This window comes from Salvia splendens, chromosome 14 (genome assembly GCF_004379255.2).
Source record: "Salvia splendens isolate huo1 chromosome 14, SspV2, whole genome shotgun sequence".
Classification (NCBI taxonomy): Eukaryota; Viridiplantae; Streptophyta; class Magnoliopsida; order Lamiales; family Lamiaceae; genus Salvia; species Salvia splendens.
In genome coordinates, this window is record NC_056045.1 from 6,944,845 (window position 1) to 6,964,478 (window position 19,634).

At 38.8% G+C, this 19,634-nt stretch overlaps 2 protein-coding genes and 2 long non-coding RNA genes across 4 annotated transcripts; 2 read left to right on the forward strand and 2 right to left on the reverse strand.

Moving 5' to 3' along the window:
* The first annotated feature begins 2,191 nt into the window (after positions 1 to 2,191).
* Positions 2,192 to 3,605, forward strand: LOC121763916. The gene is made up of 2 exons (XR_006042520.1): positions 2,192 to 2,622; positions 3,456 to 3,605. It is a non-coding gene; the product is annotated as an uncharacterized LOC121763916 (long non-coding RNA).
* A 5,545-nt stretch (positions 3,606 to 9,150) lies between these two features.
* Positions 9,151 to 12,036, reverse strand: LOC121763859. Its single transcript, XR_006042508.1, has 3 exons — positions 11,618 to 12,036; positions 9,778 to 9,841; positions 9,151 to 9,200 (listed from the first exon to the last, which is right to left on the reverse strand). It is a non-coding gene; the product is annotated as an uncharacterized LOC121763859 (long non-coding RNA).
* On the forward strand, positions 10,758 to 12,192 carry LOC121763858 (proline-rich receptor-like protein kinase PERK2). Its single transcript, XM_042159948.1, has 2 exons — positions 10,758 to 11,208; positions 12,043 to 12,192. The coding sequence occupies exons 1-2, from the start codon at positions 10,775 to 10,777 to the stop codon at positions 12,110 to 12,112; spliced, it is 504 nt and encodes a 167-aa protein (XP_042015882.1). The 5' UTR covers positions 10,758 to 10,774; the 3' UTR covers positions 12,113 to 12,192.
* An 818-nt stretch (positions 12,193 to 13,010) lies between these two features.
* LOC121765700 (tRNA (guanine-N(7)-)-methyltransferase non-catalytic subunit wdr4-like) lies at positions 13,011 to 18,037 on the reverse strand. The gene is made up of 10 exons (XM_042161903.1): positions 17,070 to 18,037; positions 16,806 to 16,964; positions 15,637 to 15,820; positions 15,341 to 15,397; positions 15,170 to 15,240; positions 14,375 to 14,453; positions 14,214 to 14,273; positions 14,023 to 14,126; positions 13,871 to 13,931; positions 13,011 to 13,635 (listed from the first exon to the last, which is right to left on the reverse strand). Exons 1-10 carry the CDS (start codon positions 17,201 to 17,203, stop codon positions 13,246 to 13,248), a joined length of 1,299 nt encoding a protein of 432 aa, XP_042017837.1. The 5' UTR covers positions 17,204 to 18,037; the 3' UTR covers positions 13,011 to 13,245.
* Between the last annotated feature and the right edge of the window lie 1,597 nt (positions 18,038 to 19,634).

Here is a 19,634-nt window from a genome sequence, read left to right on the forward strand (position 1 = left end):
CAAAAAGCCTACCACAAGATGAAAAAAAATAGAATCGAAAGGAAAGGAAATAATCTAGATTAACCGATCTTCTGGGACGTGGATGTACACAAATGGAGTACCATTTTTAGCAAAATGCGCAGAAATATTGCTATAGGTGTAGTAGAGATCGACTAGCCACTCGGTATCAAACGAATGAAATATACTCCATCCGTCCCCAGATAAGCGAGACGCTTCTTTTTCACTCTCTTTGGAAAAATGATACTACTATAAAATAATTAGGGTGGAAAGACAGTAAAGTAAGAGAAAGAAGAATTCATCTACATAATTCTTTCTCTGTCACGACCGCATTTTCTAAGGATAGAAAACACGGTTAATCGCGACTAGGGGAGGATTAAAGAAGCGGGGAAGAAAGGGGAAAAACATCACAACTCGACCATAGCTCCAAACAAATGGAAAAAAACTCGAAATAAAATCAGAGTTTTGAACAAAATAGACTTGAGTCTTTTAAGATGCACAACAGAAGTAAATGAACGCGGTTCCATGTATGAAGACATGAACCTCCGAGAGTCAAAATCTGACTGAATTAAATGTCTTGTCTCAATAGCACTTTTTCCACCACTTCGCTGCTCAACCTGCACATTTAGAAATATATGCAGGGCTGAGTACAAAAAGTACTCAGTGAACACATTGCCGAAAATTACACATATACATTTGAAAATATTGTCAAGCCATCATCACAGTAACACTCGGGGTGTTGTTGAAAAGACCCGAGCTTACTAAAAGTATCACGTTGGGTTGCAACCCCCTTTTTCCGGTACTTAGCCATATCTGATCACATTGTGCCGTCGAGATGGTGTTCTCGCACGGTCACCTTACATACATGTGCCGGGAAGGTGGCCACCTCCCACGGTCACCTTCTCTGCCCAACATGTCAGAGGTATCCTTGTGCCGGGAAGGTGGCCACCTTCCTCGGTCACCTGCTCTGCCCAACATGTCAGAGGTAGCTTGTGTACACTAGTCCGAGCGGGGACACCACCCTCACTGGGACCCGAATTCGACTTATATCATCATTCATAATTCACTTGGCCTTAGCCAAACAGATAGGCATCATACACAAAACATTTATGGCAAGACAACATCATAAAAATCACGAACATGTGTTCGTGTTTTCATAAAATACGATTTGTATTTTAGTATAAGAAAGCTCACCTCGTTCGCTTAAAACTCCTTAACTTTAATTTTCCTGACTTCACCTTTAACTCACGGAGATATCCTTTTGAAAACAAACAACGTACCAATAAGACTCGAGAAATTCACATACTTAGGAATGCATGCCCCTACTTTATTTCTTTTATCATTTGTTCATCGTTAGAAAATTTTAGAAACTTGCATATTAATTAAATTGGGAAAATTTAATTAATAGCACTTCTTTATTAAACTTAATTATTTATGTGACTTGAGAACGTCGTCTCCCTCTTTCTTTCCATTTCCTTAGCGGCCGCTCGAGGCATCGCGGGGCGATGCCGGTCGGCCGCTTACGCCCATAATTCCTCTGTTGGCTCCTCGTATTTTCCATCATAATATCGAACAAAAATCCCAAAATTTATTTAAGCGCATAATTGAATTATCGCAACTATTTCCCTTTGTTAAGAAAAAAAAAATGTTTTCCGTACTTGGGATAAATTATTCATACTTCAAAATTATTTCAAAATTAATTAAGTAACTCCTAAAAAAAATTTATTCAATCCCATGATTAACTTATCGTAATAATTTCCCACCGAGTTTATATTTATTTCGGCCTTGGAAATATTCTAAAATTAATTATACAATTCCCCACGATTAATTCAATTATCAATCCAATGATTTATTTACAAACCCAAATTGTCCACCTTATCTCTCAAATTGATATTCTAAAGCCCCAAAACAATTTAAGTGGAGCCCAACTTAAATAGATTATCCAATTAATTTATTAAGCCCATAAATTAATTAAATCCGAAAATGGCCTCACACTAACTATGTATTGCAGCCCCAAATTAATTTGAAGGGGATTGGGCTCGGATTTATTTTGCATAGCTATTCTAATTATATTCATGGCCCAAAACCATTTAATTCATTAGCCCAAGTTAAACTAGCCCAAAACTTAGCCCAAATTAAGAAATCTTAAGTTAAAACCTAAGTCTTTCTTCTTCCTCCCTCATTCAACAAAATGCACAGCCTCTCTCCCCTCCCTCTCTCGTCGCCGCCGATCCGTCCCCTGCCAGCGCCGCCGCTCCGGCGGCGGCCCTCTCTTCTCTCCCTCTCTCCTCTCCCTCTCTCCCTCTTCTCTCTCCTCACGCCGCCGCCGCCCCCCTCTTTCTCTCCACCGCACCGCCGCCGTTGCTACCGCGGATCCGCCACCGCCGCGGATCTTCCTTCACCGCCGTCATGCAGAGGCAGCGGCTTCGCCGCCCTCCTCCGGCAGTCCGGTTGTCTCCGTACAACAGTAGATCGGTGCTCCCTTCCTCCTCATCTCTCTCTCTTCTCTCCCCTCTTCACCGTCGCGCCACCATCGCCGCTGTGGATCGCCGCCGTCGCGGGTTCGCCTCAGCCGCCGTCGCGGAGGATCTCCCCCCTCCAGCCGCCGACGCCGATTTCCGAGAGGTAAGGAATGATATTTATTATTCTTGTTAACTACTCCATCCTATATCTTCTAAGTTCCAACCTTAAAAAAATATGTGTTCTTTGGTGATGGGGCAGCAGATTTTTGTGTAAGTTAAATCTCTGTGTTCGAAATTGTTATTTCTATAATCTTTGCTATAATTCTAAATTACTAGATTTTGGCAGATTCTAATGTAATTTGTTGGGGGTGGCAGATTCATCTTTTAAGATAAGTTCCTATCATTAATTGAGAAACTGCCATTTTATACTTAGATGTGTCATAGCAACTATGTTCTTGATTGGTTATATTACCTACTTGCAACATATTGAATATTGTAGCTATGTTCTTCAAGACTAAGTTTGTCTACATGTACGGTTTTAATATGTGGATAACTGAGTTGTGGTACTTACTTTTGTTTAATTGTGAAAAGGAGTTGTTGAATTTGCTTTCTCCTCTTACTTCAGCTTTGTTGGAAGAATGATTGTGGAGTAAATGTTTATGTGGGGTTTGTGAAGAGAACTTAGGACATGCTGATGGTGATGTGTTATAGTGAAGAAAGTAATTTATATAGGAGTACATGTACATAAAAGAAAGTGGCGTATATAAGAAAGTGAAGAAAGTGATTTGTATATAAGATGCAAGTGGCCACATGTATCTCCTAATAATATTGTTTGTCAGTAATGATATCAATTGTGTCAGAGGGTATGATTTCTTCTGCAATCTATTAATGCAGTACTTAATGCTTTGTCTAAAAAATATCGGCCCCTTTTTTTTAAAATTGTTATTTATTTATTAAAATAATTATTTGAGTATTTGTTCACTTAATTTGGTGTAGGTATAATCGGTTCAAGTTCGTGGCCGTCCGCGCTGAAGTGCTCGATTTTCTTAGAACGCATGATGTATAGATTAAATTTTGTTGGACTTTTTGGTTGGATGTATCGGACATTAAAATTTTAAATATTGAGATCTTATTTATTTATTTAAATTTATTATATTCATATAGGTGTAATATATTTACGTGTTCTATTCATTTTCCTATCGTCAAACAATCAACAACAATCTATCGTAGCTCGGATTTAATCGCCTAAAAGTCACTTATATAGATAATAAAGCTAATAACATAGTTTATAATAATATCGGCTTAGCGGGTCGTTACATTCTACCCCTCTTAAAAGAAATTTCGTCCCGAAATTTAGGATGTATTTAGACAAAAAGCTCTGGATATTTATCCTTCATTTTCTCTTTTAGCTCCCATGTTGCTCCTTCCTGTCCGTGGTTTTTCCACAAAACCTTCACTGTAGTAATCGACTTGTTCCGAAGCTGTTGCACCTTCCGGTCTAGTATTTCTATCGGCTTTTCTTCGTAGCTCAGGTCAGGTTCTAAAGAGATTTCTACGTGACGAATCACATGTTTCGGGTCGAACACGTACCTCCGAAGTTGGGAGACGTGGAATACGTTGTGCACATTCCAAAAATTGGGTGGTAATGCCAAACGATATTCTACCGGGCCCACTTCTCCCAGAATTTCATAGGGTCCAATAGATCGTGGTTCTAGATTCCCTCTGAGTCCAAATCTGGTTATTCCTTTGGAATGAGACACTTTCAAAAAAGACTTTCTCCCCGATGTTAAATTTCAATTCGGTTCGACATTCGTCGGATTAGGATTTTTTTTTTCTTTTCTGAGGTGGTCAATGTCTTGTCTCCCATGAGGGTCTCACGCGAGGAAATATAGAGTTGATCTAACCGTTTAACTTTGATAGGAACTGAATTTGGGATTCCAAGAGAAATATTCGAATCGTTCTTGCTTTGTGTAGGCTCCAAGGTAACCATGAAAACAAAACGATTATAACTATTTCAATTACGTGAGGGTTTGGTTCACCGCAAACATTCATCAGTAGCTTGCAACAAAGATTTTCAGGAAGTGCAAAGACTAGGCTCAGTTGGACTCATTATGCTCACTCCCAGAAAAGAAAAGATACAACTTCAAAGGCCTTGAGCTATACCCATAGAGTTTGAAAATTTTATTGTGGGAATAGCTTGCCAGATGGAATAAATTGCAAAAGTGGGGGTATAATGAATAGAATGCAGATGCCAATAATAGGTTGCCAATAAAATAATCAAAATGAACAGTGAAGTAGAAAAGTTTCTAATATCCATAGATGATAACAGGAAGACCTGAGATGGATGGTTACAATTGGATTTGAAAAGAATAGGAAAAACAAACAATTGCAACTTGCTCAACAACTCTATGATAGAAGATCATATCCGGAATTTTTTTTTAAAGCAGTTCAGGGAAACTAACTAATAAAGAGGGCAACAAAAGGAAACTAGCCAAGGGAAAAGCAATATGCCATCTTTAAATATGGAGCTTGTAGAAAAGCTCAAATCAAGAGACAACAGTCATATTTGAATTCAGAATATGAGAGTACTCATGTAAAACAAAGAACTTGTTAATAAGTATGTCTGAAATCACAAAGGGTCAAATTAAAAGGTTTAATGTCTCACTAGATGGCTGCTCCAATATAGTAAGACTGAAAATGATTGGGCTCAAGTGGATTTGAGAAAGAAGAATAATAAGGAACTAGCCTTTTAGGTCAACAACATCGTGATACTATATCACGTTAATGAATTTACAAAGTTTATAACCAAATCACGGAAATTAACTAGTAGAGAAGACAACCAGAACAAACTAGTTTGGGAAGAGAGCAAATTACTTTAGACTTGGAGTTGCTAAAGAGCTCAAAATATGATGGAATAATTATAGTGGGATTAAAAGAGGTGACTATTTTTTTTATAAATTAATGAGTGTCAGCAAGCACTTTTGAAAACACTAAAGGTCTACTAATGATCTTTGAAGAATATTATCATTGAAGGGGCAATAGTTTAGAGAAACATGTTCATTCTGAAGGCTATAAATAAAGCAGCTCCTAGTATAGGAGTTTGGTGGCAAGAATTCAGAGAGTCAAAGTATTGCTTTTATACAAAACGAGTAAAGAAGGACCGTAGTCACTGGAGGTTACCAGAAAACATGAGGGAGCAAGCTCAAAACTGAAAGTGGTTCACAACCTTGACATAGAAGAGGGAAAATAATGGCACATTACCTTGCAAAGGAAGTCATTTAAGATCTTAATTCAACAAAAGTATTTTGATCAAGGGGATGTGAGAAAATGGGATTCAAGGGGACCCACGTAAGCGCTGCTGATGAATGTTCTTGGTTAACTACAATGGTGATACTCCCTTGTTTAATTCTTTATAGAGAATGGTAAACGAGTTATGGGAAACTTTGGTCACAAGCTACTTTCACTTTATGATCACGTCAGATGACCATATGTGGCAATTACGACTCTCTGGTACTCTCGGTTCGTCATAACGCTCATCCTCGTAACACGTCATTTTTGTTTACTTATATTGTAAAGCTAGGTTCTTTCTTACATTGCAATCATATTCTCTTGCTATGTATGTGTACATCGCTTAGTTGGATCAAAGGTATGATCCTTTGGAGTGATTGGATTGTCAAGAAAGACAATTGCTAACCCAGATTATTCACGTCATTGGGACGTAGAAACATCGTTTTGTTCTATGTTGGGTTACTTTTCTCGTAGCGAAGTTTCTTTCTTATCGCGCCCTTTTCTTTTCGTCACTCGAGAAAGCGATAAATGTTCATACTGTACTTCTAAGTTCGAGTTCATATTGTGTTCTAGAAGGAACGCATAACTAAGTATTCTAAGTTCTTGGAACTTTCGATTTCCTCATACTAGCAACATGATTCAATGACTACTCAAAAAGAGGTATTATTTCACAAACTCAAAAAGAGACATCATTTCAACAATTGGTACGAGACACTCGTATACTTTATATTTTCATATTTCAGTACATTTTTCCATTTAGGAAAGTTACTTCTTTTATTCATACATTCTCAGTCTTTAGCCAAGAAAAGCCATATTAACTCTTTCTTTAAGCATGCTACCAAATCAAGAAACATCAACTCTTTCTTTAAACTCAGTATTTTCATCTGTTCACTCAAATTAACTGCATGAGTTATTTCTCCATTTCAAACTTTCAAACATCTTGACCTTCTTTTGAAAAAAAAAAAGTTACTTTTTCCTCGTTGAGTGCGATTGGTGGGAGTGCTAAGAGCATTTTCATCGATTAGACAGTCTAGTGGATCGAGGCTAGACCAAAGATTTTCAAAGAAGACTCTCGGGTTCAGAGCGAGAAAGAATGATCGCTCTGATACCACTCTGTCACGACCGCATTTTCTAAGGATAGAAAACACGGTTAATCGCGACTAGGGGAGGATTAAAGAAGCGGGGAAGAAAGGGGAAAAACATCACAACTCGACCATAGCTCCAAACAAATGGAAAAAAACTCGAAATAAAATCAGAGTTTTGAACAAAATAGACTTGAGTCTTTTAAGATGCACAACAGAAGTAAATGAACGCGGTTCCATGTATGAAGACATGAACCTCCGAGAGTCAAAATCTGACTGAATTAAATGTCTTGTCTCAATAGCACTTTTTCCACCACTTCGCTGCTCAACCTGCACATTTAGAAATATATGCAGGGCTGAGTACAAAAAGTACTCAGTGAACACATTGCCGAAAATTACACATATACATTTGAAAATATTGTCAAGCCATCATCACAGTAACACTCGGGGTGTTGTTGAAAAGACCCGAGCTTACTAAAAGTATCACGTTGGGTTGCAACCCCCTTTTTCCGGTACTTAGCCATATCTGATCACATTGTGCCGTCGAGATGGTGTTCTCGCACGGTCACCTTACATACATGTGCCGGGAAGGTGGCCACCTCCCACGGTCACCTTCTCTGCCCAACATGTCAGAGGTATCCTTGTGCCGGGAAGGTGGCCACCTTCCTCGGTCACCTGCTCTGCCCAACATGTCAGAGGTAGCTTGTGTACACTAGTCCGAGCGGGGACACCACCCTCACTGGGACCCGAATTCGACTTATATCATCATTCATAATTCACTTGGCCTTAGCCAAACAGATAGGCATCATACACAAAACATTTATGGCAAGACAACATCATAAAAATCACGAACATGTGTTCGTGTTTTCATAAAATACGATTTGTATTTTAGTATAAGAAAGCTCACCTCGTTCGCTTAAAACTCCTTAACTTGAATTTCTTCTTGTACTCATCCCAAGTCCGAGTTTCCCCCGGCAACCAAACCATTCTCTATTTCACCAACCAAAATTCAATATAAACATCTCAAAAAATTATAGTCGCAATTCAAAAATATACAACCAAGGAATGTCTTTTTCTAGTACTCTTTCTCAATTATGAACGCCTCTTGTTTGTGGGTATTTATATTTTCCCATATAACCTAAATGGGCCAATTTTTTCCACAATCTTCTATTGAGATTTAAAATCTTCAAACGAAAAATACAAAAGGAAAGGTAGTTAAATACTAAATTTATTTGGTAAATCGAATGGAAACAATATCAATATTCAGAAGATATGATATGCTAAATAATTGACGATTCCACCATACAAATCCTACTGAAAATAGGTGTTAATTTCTTGATATATTTAAAGAATGCACCCCTTCTTAATTTCATCATACTTAAAAATACAATTCCTACTTTTACCTTTTATTTTGTTAGATCCTTATACAATTTTGTCATATTAATAAATCCTTATAGGTCTTCCTTTTAATTCTTTAAATCCAAAAAAAAAAATGTGCATATATTCTTGTGGAACGGAGGAGTAGTACCTTATTTACTTTATTATTTCCCTCCTAGTCCTACTACCTCATTTCCTTAACGTACACCGTATGCAATAAGATTGGAGATCCACGTAGGAGTTCAAATAAATTAGAAATAAGTATAAGACAAAAATTGAAAATTAAAACATAGATATATCGTTGAGGTTTAAAATATTAAAAAAAAACGTGTAATAGGGGATGCAAATAGCGCTATTTAAGGGAGATAAAGCAACAAGCCAAAAAGCCTACCACAAGATGAAAAAAAATAGAATCGAAAGGAAAGGAAATAATCTAGATTAACCGATCTTCTGGGACGTGGATGTACACAAATGGAGTACCATTTTTAGCAAAATGCGCAGAAATATTGCTATAGGTGTAGTAGAGATCGACTAGCCACTCGGTATCAAACGAATGAAATATACTCCATCCGTCCCCAGATAAGCGAGACGCTTCTTTTTCACTCTCTTTTGGAAAAATGATACTACTATAAAATAATTAGGGTGGAAAGACAGTAAAGTAAGAGAAAGAAGAATTCATCTACATAATTCTTTCTCTGTCACGACCGCATTTTCTAAGGATAGAAAACACGGTTAATCGCGACTAGGGGAGGATTAAAGAAGCGGGGAAGAAAGGGGAAAAACATCACAACTCGACCATAGCTCCAAACAAATGGAAAAAAACTCGAAATAAAATCAGAGTTTTGAACAAAATAGACTTGAGTCTTTTAAGATGTACAACAGAAGTAAATGAACGCGGTTCCATGTATGAAGACATGAACCTCCGAGAGTCAAAATCTGACTGAATTAAATGTCTTGTCTCAATAGCACTTTTTCCACCACTTCGCTGCTCAACCTGCACATTTAGAAATATATGCAGGGCTGAGTACAAAAAGTACTCAGTGAACACATTGCCGAAAATTACACATATACATTTGAAAATATTGTCAAGCCATCATCACAGTAACACTCGGGGTGTTGTTGAAAAGACCCGAGCTTACTAAAAGTATCACGTTGGGTTGCAACCCCCTTTTTCCGGTACTTAGCCATATCTGATCACATTGTGCCGTCGAGATGGTGTTCTCGCACGGTCACCTTACATACATGTGCCGGGAAGGTGGCCACCTCCCACGGTCACCTTCTCTGCCCAACATGTCAGAGGTATCCTTGTGCCGGGAAGGTGGCCACCTTCCTCAGTCACCTGCTCTGCCCAACATGTCAGAGGTAGCTTGTGTACACTAGTCCGAGCGGGGACACCACCCTCACTGGGACCCGAATTCGACTTATATCATCATTCATAATTCACTTGGCCTTAGCCAAACAGATAGGCATCATACACAAAACATTTATGGCAAGACAACATCATAAAAATCACGAACATGTGTTCGTGTTTTCATAAAATACGATTTGTATTTTAGTATAAGAAAGCTCACCTCGTTCGCTTAAAACTCCTTAACTTGAATTTTCCTGACTTCACCTTTAACTCACGGAGATATCCTTTTGAAAACAAACAACGTACCAATAAGACTCGAGAAATTCACATACTTAGGAATGCATGCCCCTACTTTATTTCTTTTATCATTTGTTCATCGTTAGAAAATTTTAGAAACTTGCATATTAATTAAATTGGGAAAATTTAATTAATAGAACTTTTTTATTAAACTTAATTATTTATGTGACTTGAGAACGTCGTCTCCCTCTTTCTTTCCATTTCCTTAGCGGCCGCTCGAGGCATCGCGGGGCGATGCCGGTCGGCCGCTTACGCCCATAATTCCTCTGTTGGCTCCTCGTATTTTCCATCATAATATCGAACAAAAATCTCAAAATTTATTTAAGCGCATAATTGAATTATCGCAACTATTTCCCTTTGTTAAGAAAAAAAAAATGTTTTCCGTACTTGGGATAAATTATTCATACTTCAAAATTATTTCAAAATTAATTAAGTAACTCCTAAAAAAAATTTATTCAATCCCATGATTAACTTATCGTAATAATTTCCCACCGAGTTTATATTTATTTCGGCCTTGGAAATATTCTAAAATTAATTATACAATTCCCCACGATTAATTCAATTATCAATCCAATGATTTATTTACAAACCCAAATTGTCCACCTTATCTCTCAAATTGATATTCTAAAGCCCCAAAACAATTTAAGTGGAGCCCAACTTAAATAGATTATCCAATTAATTTATTAAGCCCATAAATTAATTAAATCCGAAAATGGCCTCACACTAACTATGTATTGCAGCCCCAAATTAATTTGAAGGGGATTGGGCTCGGATTTATTTTGCATAGCTATTCTAATTATATTCATGGCCCAAAACCATTTAATTCATTAGCCCAAGTTAAACTAGCCCAAAACTTAGCCCAAATTAAGAAATCCTAAGTTAAAACCTAAGTCTTTCTTCTTCCTCCCTCGTTCAACAAAATGCACAGCCTCTCTCTCCTCCCTCTCTCGTCGCCGCCGATCCGTCCCCTGCCAGCGCCGCCGCTCCGGCGGCGGCCCTCTCTTCTCTCCCTCTCTCCTCTCCCTCTCTCCCTCTTCTCTCTCCTCACGCCGCCGCCGCCCCCCTCTTTCTCTCCACCGCACCGCCGCCGTTGCTACCGCGGATCCGCCACCGCCGCGGATCTTCCTTCACCGCCGTCATGCAGAGGCAGCGGCTTCGCCGCCCTCCTCCGGCAGTCCGGTTGTCTCCGTACAACAGTAGATCGGTGCTCCCTTCCTCCTCATCTCTCTCTCTTCTCTCCCCTCTTCACCGTCGCGCCACCATCGCCGCTGTGGATCGCCGCCGTCGCGGGTTCGCCTCAGCCGCCGTCGCGGAGGATCTCCCCCCTCCAGCCGCCGACGCCGATTTCCGAGAGGTAAGGAATGATATTTATTATTCTTGTTAACTACTCCATCCTATATCTTCTAAGTTCCAACCTTAAAAAAAATATGTGTTCTTTGGTGATGGGGCAGCAGATTTTTGTGTAAGTTAAATCTCTGTGTTCGAAATTGTTATTTCTATAATCTTTGCTATAATTCTAAATTACTAGATTTTGGCAGATTCTAATGTAATTTGTTGGGGGTGGCAGATTCATCTTTTAAGATAAGTTCCTATCATTAATTGAGAAACTGCCATTTTATACTTAGATGTGTCATAGCAACTATGTTCTTGATTGGTTATATTACCTACTTGCAACATATTGAATATTGTAGCTATGTTCTTCAAGACTAAGTTTGTCTACATGTACGGTTTTAATATGTGGATAACTGAGTTGTGGTACTTACTTTTGTTTAATTGTGAAAAGGAGTTGTTGAATTTGCTTTCTCCTCTTACTTCAGCTTTGTTGGAAGAATGATTGTGGAGTAAATGTTTATGTGGGGTTTGTGAAGAGAACTTAGGACATGCTGATGGTGATGTGTTATAGTGAAGAAAGTAATTTATATAGGAGTACATGTACATAAAAGAAAGTGGCGTATATAAGAAAGTGAAGAAAGTGATTTGTATATAAGATGCAAGTGGCCACATGTATCTCCTAATAATATTGTTTGTCAGTAATGATATCAATTGTGTCAGAGGGTATGATTTCTTCTGCAATCTATTAATGCAGTACTTAATGCTTTGTCTAAAAAATATCGGCCCCTTTTTTTTAAAATTGTTATTTATTTATTAAAATAATTATTTGAGTATTTGTTCACTTAATTTGGTGTAGGTATAATCGGTTCAAGTTCGTGGCCGTCCGCGCTGAAGTGCTCGATTTTCTTAGAACGCATGATGTATAGATTAAATTTTGTTGGACTTTTTGGTTGGATGTATCGGACATTAAAATTTTAAATATTGAGATCTTATTTATTTATTTAAATTTATTATATTCATATAGGTGTAATATATTTACGTGTTCTATTCATTTTCCTATCGTCAAACAATCAACAACAATCTATCGTAGCTCGGATTTAATCGCCTAAAAGTCACTTATATAGATAATAAACCTAATAACATAGTTTATAATAATATCGGCTTAGCGGGTCGTTACATTCTCTTACTTTACTTTTTTCTCTATTTTAACTATTTTATATCATTTTCCCAAAACGAGTGCGAAAAAGAAGCACATCGCTTATCTTGAGATGAAGGAAATATAAATTAATACTCCATCCATCCTAAAAAAATAATTACTTTGAATTGGGCACAAGTTTTAATTGCACAATTGATAAAGCAAGAAACAAGTAGAGAAAATAAATAGTTAAAGTATTATTAGTAGAAAATAAGTCTCACCTCTTCATAGAAAAGAGAATTTCCAAAATTAAAAAGGATATGTTTTTATGGGACGGACGGAGTAGTTTCCAACAAATCTATTTTCTTCAAAAAATCAGTTTTTAAAAAGAAAATAATTGTACATCTACATCAAATCAAATATTGAAATATAAAAATATTGCTCTATTTGGATTGTAAAGATAGAAGAGAGAGAATAAAATAGGGATATTTGCATAAATTCATAAATACGTAATCACATGTACAAATATAATCATTCCAACAAAGCATATTCTTTTTATCTAAGACTCAATCTTTACTTATCTCATATTATATCTCAGTATTATATTGTCAAAGCAACCAAACAGCACCGAAGTATCCCTTCCTCTAATAACAAATTATGAAAAGATAAACACATGATTTAAAAGCAAATGGAGAAGGATAACAACATTGAGCTGCATATAAGTTAATTTTGATTACATTCAAAACTCCAATTTGTATCTTAACTGGCAAACTTAAAAAAAAGTAAATATTCCAACTCTGCAAGATTTAGGGCTTGCTACAGAATCATAAAGAAAACATCGATACTATAACACTTAATCAATGGATTCATTCATATACTACAACACTATGATGAAAATCCATGAGAGGGCAGTGAGAAACTTGACTATGCTTGATTCTTCTTATCATTTCGTCCCCGTTTTCTGAAATCCCGCCTCTCTGCTGAATATTGCTTCTTGATCAGCAAATTGCGCATTGCTGTTTTGACTGCTTCAGCAGCTGTTGAGAATGCTTCTTCACCTATTGTCAATTTTCCTTGCAACGCTTGAAGTAGGGGTTCTCCTCCGGGTAACTCTTTATCTTCTATGACCAAAGACTCAGGAACAATAGATTCTGAATGGTCAGTACCAAAACCAGAAACAACTCTGACACGAGCTAAGAGTGCAGAATCAGTAGCACTTAAGCTGGAGGCACCCATGACCATCCACAACAATGGGACGGAAGAGGCAGCAGCAATACTTGTTGGAATGAATGTCTCTCCGGCAACAGAGATCACCTGCAGCACACATTGAGAAGGGTGTAAAAACAGATGAGGATTACTGGATAGCATTGTGAGCTTCTTCGAATGATACAGCAGTCAAAACTTTGTTCAAATTTTGTATATCATGAAGTCATGAAATTCAGAATAGCAAGATCTGGACTATAATTCAACTAAATTATCACTAATGATCAATCCAATTGTGATAAGTGTCATCATTTAATATTTTCAACTGATGTTTGAGAATACTCACTTTAGCAATGGTGAGAGTCCTCGAAGAAAGGTTACATTTTAACAGCATAATCCCTGGCAAGCTTAATACATAATATTGGATCTTTAGTAAGAATTCAACGTAGAAATCTATAAAGGGAGCTGAGTTAAGAACAAATGTCAGCTAATGCATACCTCTGAATAGCTGCAGCAACTAGTGAGCCATCAGAAGTTTCGCAGAGATCAGTTACAGCTGGTAACACCTCCTCTTCCTTTTGATTAGAATTTAAAAGTCCTGCCTTCAGGAATGAAGAGGATTAAAACTGCACTCTAGACTAAATATTATTTTATGAAAAAGTAAAATAATGGAAGAAGAGAAATACTACCTTAGTTCCAAGCTCACATGTATCCAGCAGAGAACCAGAGGCATAATCCCACAGTCGAACCTTCAAAACCAAAAGATCTAGGTTAGCCTGGAAAAGTGAGTGGTTACTATTGTCTATTACTAATCATCCATAAGTTAACTTCAGAATTTCTAAAAACTCACTGTTGAATCACCACTGCCAGAGACTAATAGGGGGTGTGCATAATTCCGACTACTGAAAAACGCAAGGCAGGAAACAAACCTGGCGATGATCACAAAGGAAGGAGGGTTTTAATACCAGTAAGCCACATCAATGTATCACTAATGTCATCTGACTGAAAAATTCGGTTGCAATCATTTAAAAGTCACTCGACAAAAGGTAGCTGAGAGGATTCATTTTCTTCCGTCAGTGAATTTTTTTAGCATGTTCATCGAACCCAACAATGGAACATCCAACAAGTAGACATCATGAGAAAAGTAAGCTTGTTATCATGACCTCTAGTCTATCATTTGTTACAATTAAGAAACATGGGTTCTACAACAACCTAAGCAACAACTTGCACATCACTTGTATCATGTCCAAGTTATAACATAAAGTATCAGAACTGAACTTAATTAAACGAAAAGAACAATAAAAGATCAGTGAGATCATTCAATGATTGCCTGCAAATCTGATGCCGAAAATTGCCTACAGGTTACGACTATACTGAACTTGATGGAGTTCTCTTCTCTACGCAATATTATGCTTTCATGAGTCATGACCAAGTTTATACATAAGTATTATGATACTAAACTATCTCAGGCTATTTTCCAATATAGTTGCTGCAGAGACATCAAACTTCCATTGTATTAACTAATTATGTTTCTCTCTGCATTTGTGTGTGTGTTAGTAAGGTTGACTGCTATATTTGTCACCATTAACAATGAACATAATTCAATAGTACCCATCCCAGCAAACAGGCATGGAAAAGAACTTACTCAGTATGACCAAGGCAAAAACATTTTATCTCATGAGCTCCTTTTAAGAACTCTTTGGAAAAGAGAGTTACCTACAACCAGATACAAACATACAATAAGGTAATAATGCCTAAGAAATAGAGGGACACATCCAAACCATTGAATCAATAATACGTAGAAAATCATTCTTACACGAATTTTGAAGTCACGATCAGCACTAATAATATACTGACCATCTGGTGAGAAATCCTGTAAAAATGATTGTATTAAATGTAAACTCCATCATAGATATAATATAGCTCAGAGTAAGATAAGTGGCTCAAGGCAACAAGAGACAAGAGAGAACAATTAAACAACATATATTCATGTCGATGTATGAATGTATTGTTATAAAAACAGTTGGAAATCACTTGAGCCATTACACTATCATTCATATCATGAGAACAAAAGATGAAGGGTACACATAGCTCAGATGCAAAACAACGTACCAGTCGAGTAATAATGCTACAATAATGTGAAAGGATTGGGACAGCCTTCTTATCAACCGGAGCTAGATTCTCTTCATTATAGTCTCCTATATCCACGACATAAATGACACCAAACTTATCCGCAAAAGTCACAAACTTATCATCACCACTGACTGCAAGAGAGGTCACTCTCTTCTCCGACACTCTGCCCCCATCGCAACAGAAACCATTCCAACAACATTCAGCAAACTAATATGTCTTACAGATCATTGTTTGTAAGTCGTCCGATATATCGCGATATATCGCGATATATCGCCTGTATCGGTAGGCCAAGGGTCGATACACACCCAGATGCGACTTAGGCGACTAACATTCGAGTCGTCCGATATATCGCGCGACTCGACCGATTAGTCGCCTGATCGAGTCGAGGACGACTTAATGGCAAGAAATACAATCCGTTGCACCTTGACGAGTTTCAGTGGGAAAACGAGTGGGTTGATGCCGGCTGTGAACCAGTTCATCAAGATGCCGCTTCTGATACTGGTAATGATCTAACTTGGCAAAACGTGGATGAAGCTACTGGTGCAACTCAAGGTCTAGGAGGTCGTAATCTGCCAAGGGCTGCTGCAATGAAAAGGAAGAGTGGATCTAAACATGCTGCTGCTGCTGCAAGTAAAAGGACTAAGCAACCTAGGACAGCTGCAATTCCAGTTGAAGATGAAGTGTCAAGTGAAGAGGATGATGAAATGGGAGATGAGAGTGGATCTGATTACGAAGATGATGAAGAGGGTGGTGGAGGTTCAGCTGCAGGGGCTTTCCAAGTGGATGATGCTGTGCTTTGAGTTTGCTTAATTGCTTGTTAGTTGTTATCATGCAAATCGTTGAACATGACTAAATCATTGAACAATATGATGCTGTGTTTTTTCCTGTTGTAATTTGAAGTATATATTGCATATTTTACATGTGTAAAAGGGCAAGTCGCCCGATATATCGATATATATCGGTCTTGAGGGACCTGGACGACTTGTCTGGTGAGTCGCCCGACTTACTATCGATATATCGACTAAGTCGCCCGATATATCGGCTGAGTCGATATATCGGTCCTCTAGCGACGCGGTTCGATTCACCGACTTAAAAACATTGTTACAGATTGATCACAGAAAACTTTTCGAATTTACTACACTGCTTACACTGAATAAACACAGCGCCAAGAATCAGTATCCCAAACTTTCACGAGCTTATCATCTCCACCCGACACAAAAAGCTTCCCGCTTTTACTGTATCGGATGGAGCGAATAGAGTCTTTGTGCCCCCCGGTTTCATCCAATAATTGAGCTGCAGAACCATGTCTGCATTACAAATTACGAAATTAGCATACAGTTAACATGTATCTCAATCTAAAATGCGACGAATTAAGCACTCAACATAGAATTAAATGTTGCTCCTTTTCTTACTGGAAACTGAAAACACGGAGATCCGAGCCGACGGCGACGGATACGAATTTTTGATTGGGATGGACCGCAATTAACGCCGGAGCTACCTCCGCTTCAAGCTTCTGCTCGCTTTCATCGATGTCGTGCTCCTCCATGTTCTCCGATTTCCGTTCAGATAGTGATAGGGGTTTCTTTAGGGTTTCGGATTTGGGCGCCGAGAAATCCAGTTCAAATTCTATTTGGGTTGGGCTTGAATTAATTGGGTTATATATGTAAAGCCCTTTTCTCCTTTTCTTATATAGGAGTATAAATTAAATAACCGTGTCCGGCCCTGTATAAAATTTATAATATGCTATTACCACTATAATCAACTAGTGTAAGTGTAGTGTAACTCAGAGATTTTCAATTTACTTTATATTAATTCAAATTTCGTGAATTTTCTGAAATGAAAAAAATGACTCAACTATAAGAGAACGAAGGGAGTAATATTTATATTATACAAATAAAAATAAATATATACATGTAACAGTAAATTTATGTGTTTAACATATTAGCTGGGTATAGGAGTTTAAGCTTTAAACCAGTCTTAGATAGGGAGTAGTACTTTCTTTGAGTTTAATTTTGTTTCCATATAAATAATATTCTTAAAATAAAATAATTTTACACAAATTCGTTAAATATGAACCAAAACAGTTTATTTAGGACCAGAAGCTAACACATTTGATGTGCAAGAGTAATTTTTTTACGGATCAATTTTGGAATTTAGTCTTTTTATTATATGAAGTGTGCTGGCTTGCTTTTTCTACAATGAGTGGAATTTCAGTCTCCTGGGTCCTGAGGCATCAGCTTGATAAGACATATATGGCCATTAGAGCATCCACAACGGTGGTGGGAGTGAAGGCCGCCGTCCGTACCAGCGGCGAGGACGAGGATCGCCGCCGCTGCGCTCGCGCCGCTGGCACGGCGCTGCTCGATGCATATATGGCCATTAGAGCATCCACAACGGTGGTGGGAGTGAAGGCCGCCGTCCGTACCAGCGCCGTGCCAGCGAGCAGGCGACGTGGCGGCTTATGATTGGGCAACGGCATAGCCGTTGCCTTTGAATTTTTTTTTATTTTAAAAATCTTTTTAAAATTGTATAAAATGATTAAAAAAAAATTCTAAATCCCAAAAATATGGCCGTTTTTTCCCGTTTTTTCTGAATTTTTTTTTTATTTTTTTTCCCCCAAAATCATCTATAAATACACGCATTCATCATTCATTTATCACATCAATTCATCTCCCATTCATCTCTCATTCTTAAAATTCTCATACAAACTATCAACACATTCATCCCTCATTCAAAACCTCAAATGGATTTCACCCATATTATGGAGGAAGCGGAACGCGAAGAACAAGAATACTACGAACAACATCGTGCCGCTTACGAAGCATATGTCGCGGCGAATACCTCCGCTCCTCCTCCTCAACGAACCAGATCAAATCGGCGCTACATCCATCGTGACTGGGAGGGAGCCCACGAAAGGCTCGTTGCCGACTACTTTGCCGACCAGCCGCGGTTTCCGACAGATTACTTCAGGCGCCGTTTTCGCATGTCAAAGCGCTTGTTCATGCGAATTGTCAACACATTGTCCGCACGTGTTGAATTCTTCCAAACAGGTCAAGATGCAGCCGGCCGGCAAAGTATCACGCCGTTGCAGAAGTGTACGTGTGCCATCCGACAACTCGCTACTGGGCAAACGACCGACATCTTCGACGAGTATTTGCATATCGGTGAGTCCACTGGAATCCTTTGTCTAAAGAATTTTTGCGAGGGCGTTCGTTCAGCTTTCGGGGATGAATTCATTCCGGCACCCAGCAACGATGATTGCCAACGGTTGCTGCGTCTTCACGAATCAGTCCATGGCTTCCCCGGAATGCTTGGCAGCATTGACTGCATGCATTGGAGGTGGAAGAATTGCCCGAATGCTTGGAGGGGGCAACACTTAAGCGGTCACAAAGGCGGCGGCCCAACACTTATCCTTGAGGCGGTCGCCGACTACCGCCTATGGATTTGGCATGCATATTTCGGCGTTGCCGGAGCCAACAACGTCTTGAACGTGCTCTATTCTTCACCACTCTTCAATGATGTGATGAATGGTGTAGCACCGGCGATCGACTTCACCATCAACGGAAATACATACCACATGTGTTACTATCTCGCCGATGGTATCTACCCAAGGTGGTCGACGTTCGTGAAGACGCTCTACAACCCGCACGGCCCGAGGCGGGTTCTTTTTGCGCAGCGTCAAGAGTCCGCGCGGAAAGACGTTGAAAGAGCCTTCGGGGTCCTTCAAGCCCGATTTAACATTGTGAAGGCCCTGGCTCGGCTGTGGTACGTGAATAATATCGTCGACATCATGTTCACGTGTATTATCTTACACAACATGATAATAGCCGACGAAGGGCCAAGGGCGGCTAGCTTCTACGACAAGGATGAAGCCGGAAGCTCAACAGCGAGGTCTCCCCCACGCCGAGGTGAGCATACGACGGTTGGCCAGAGGATCGAGACAAGGCACACAATGCGCGATACCCGAACCCACATTC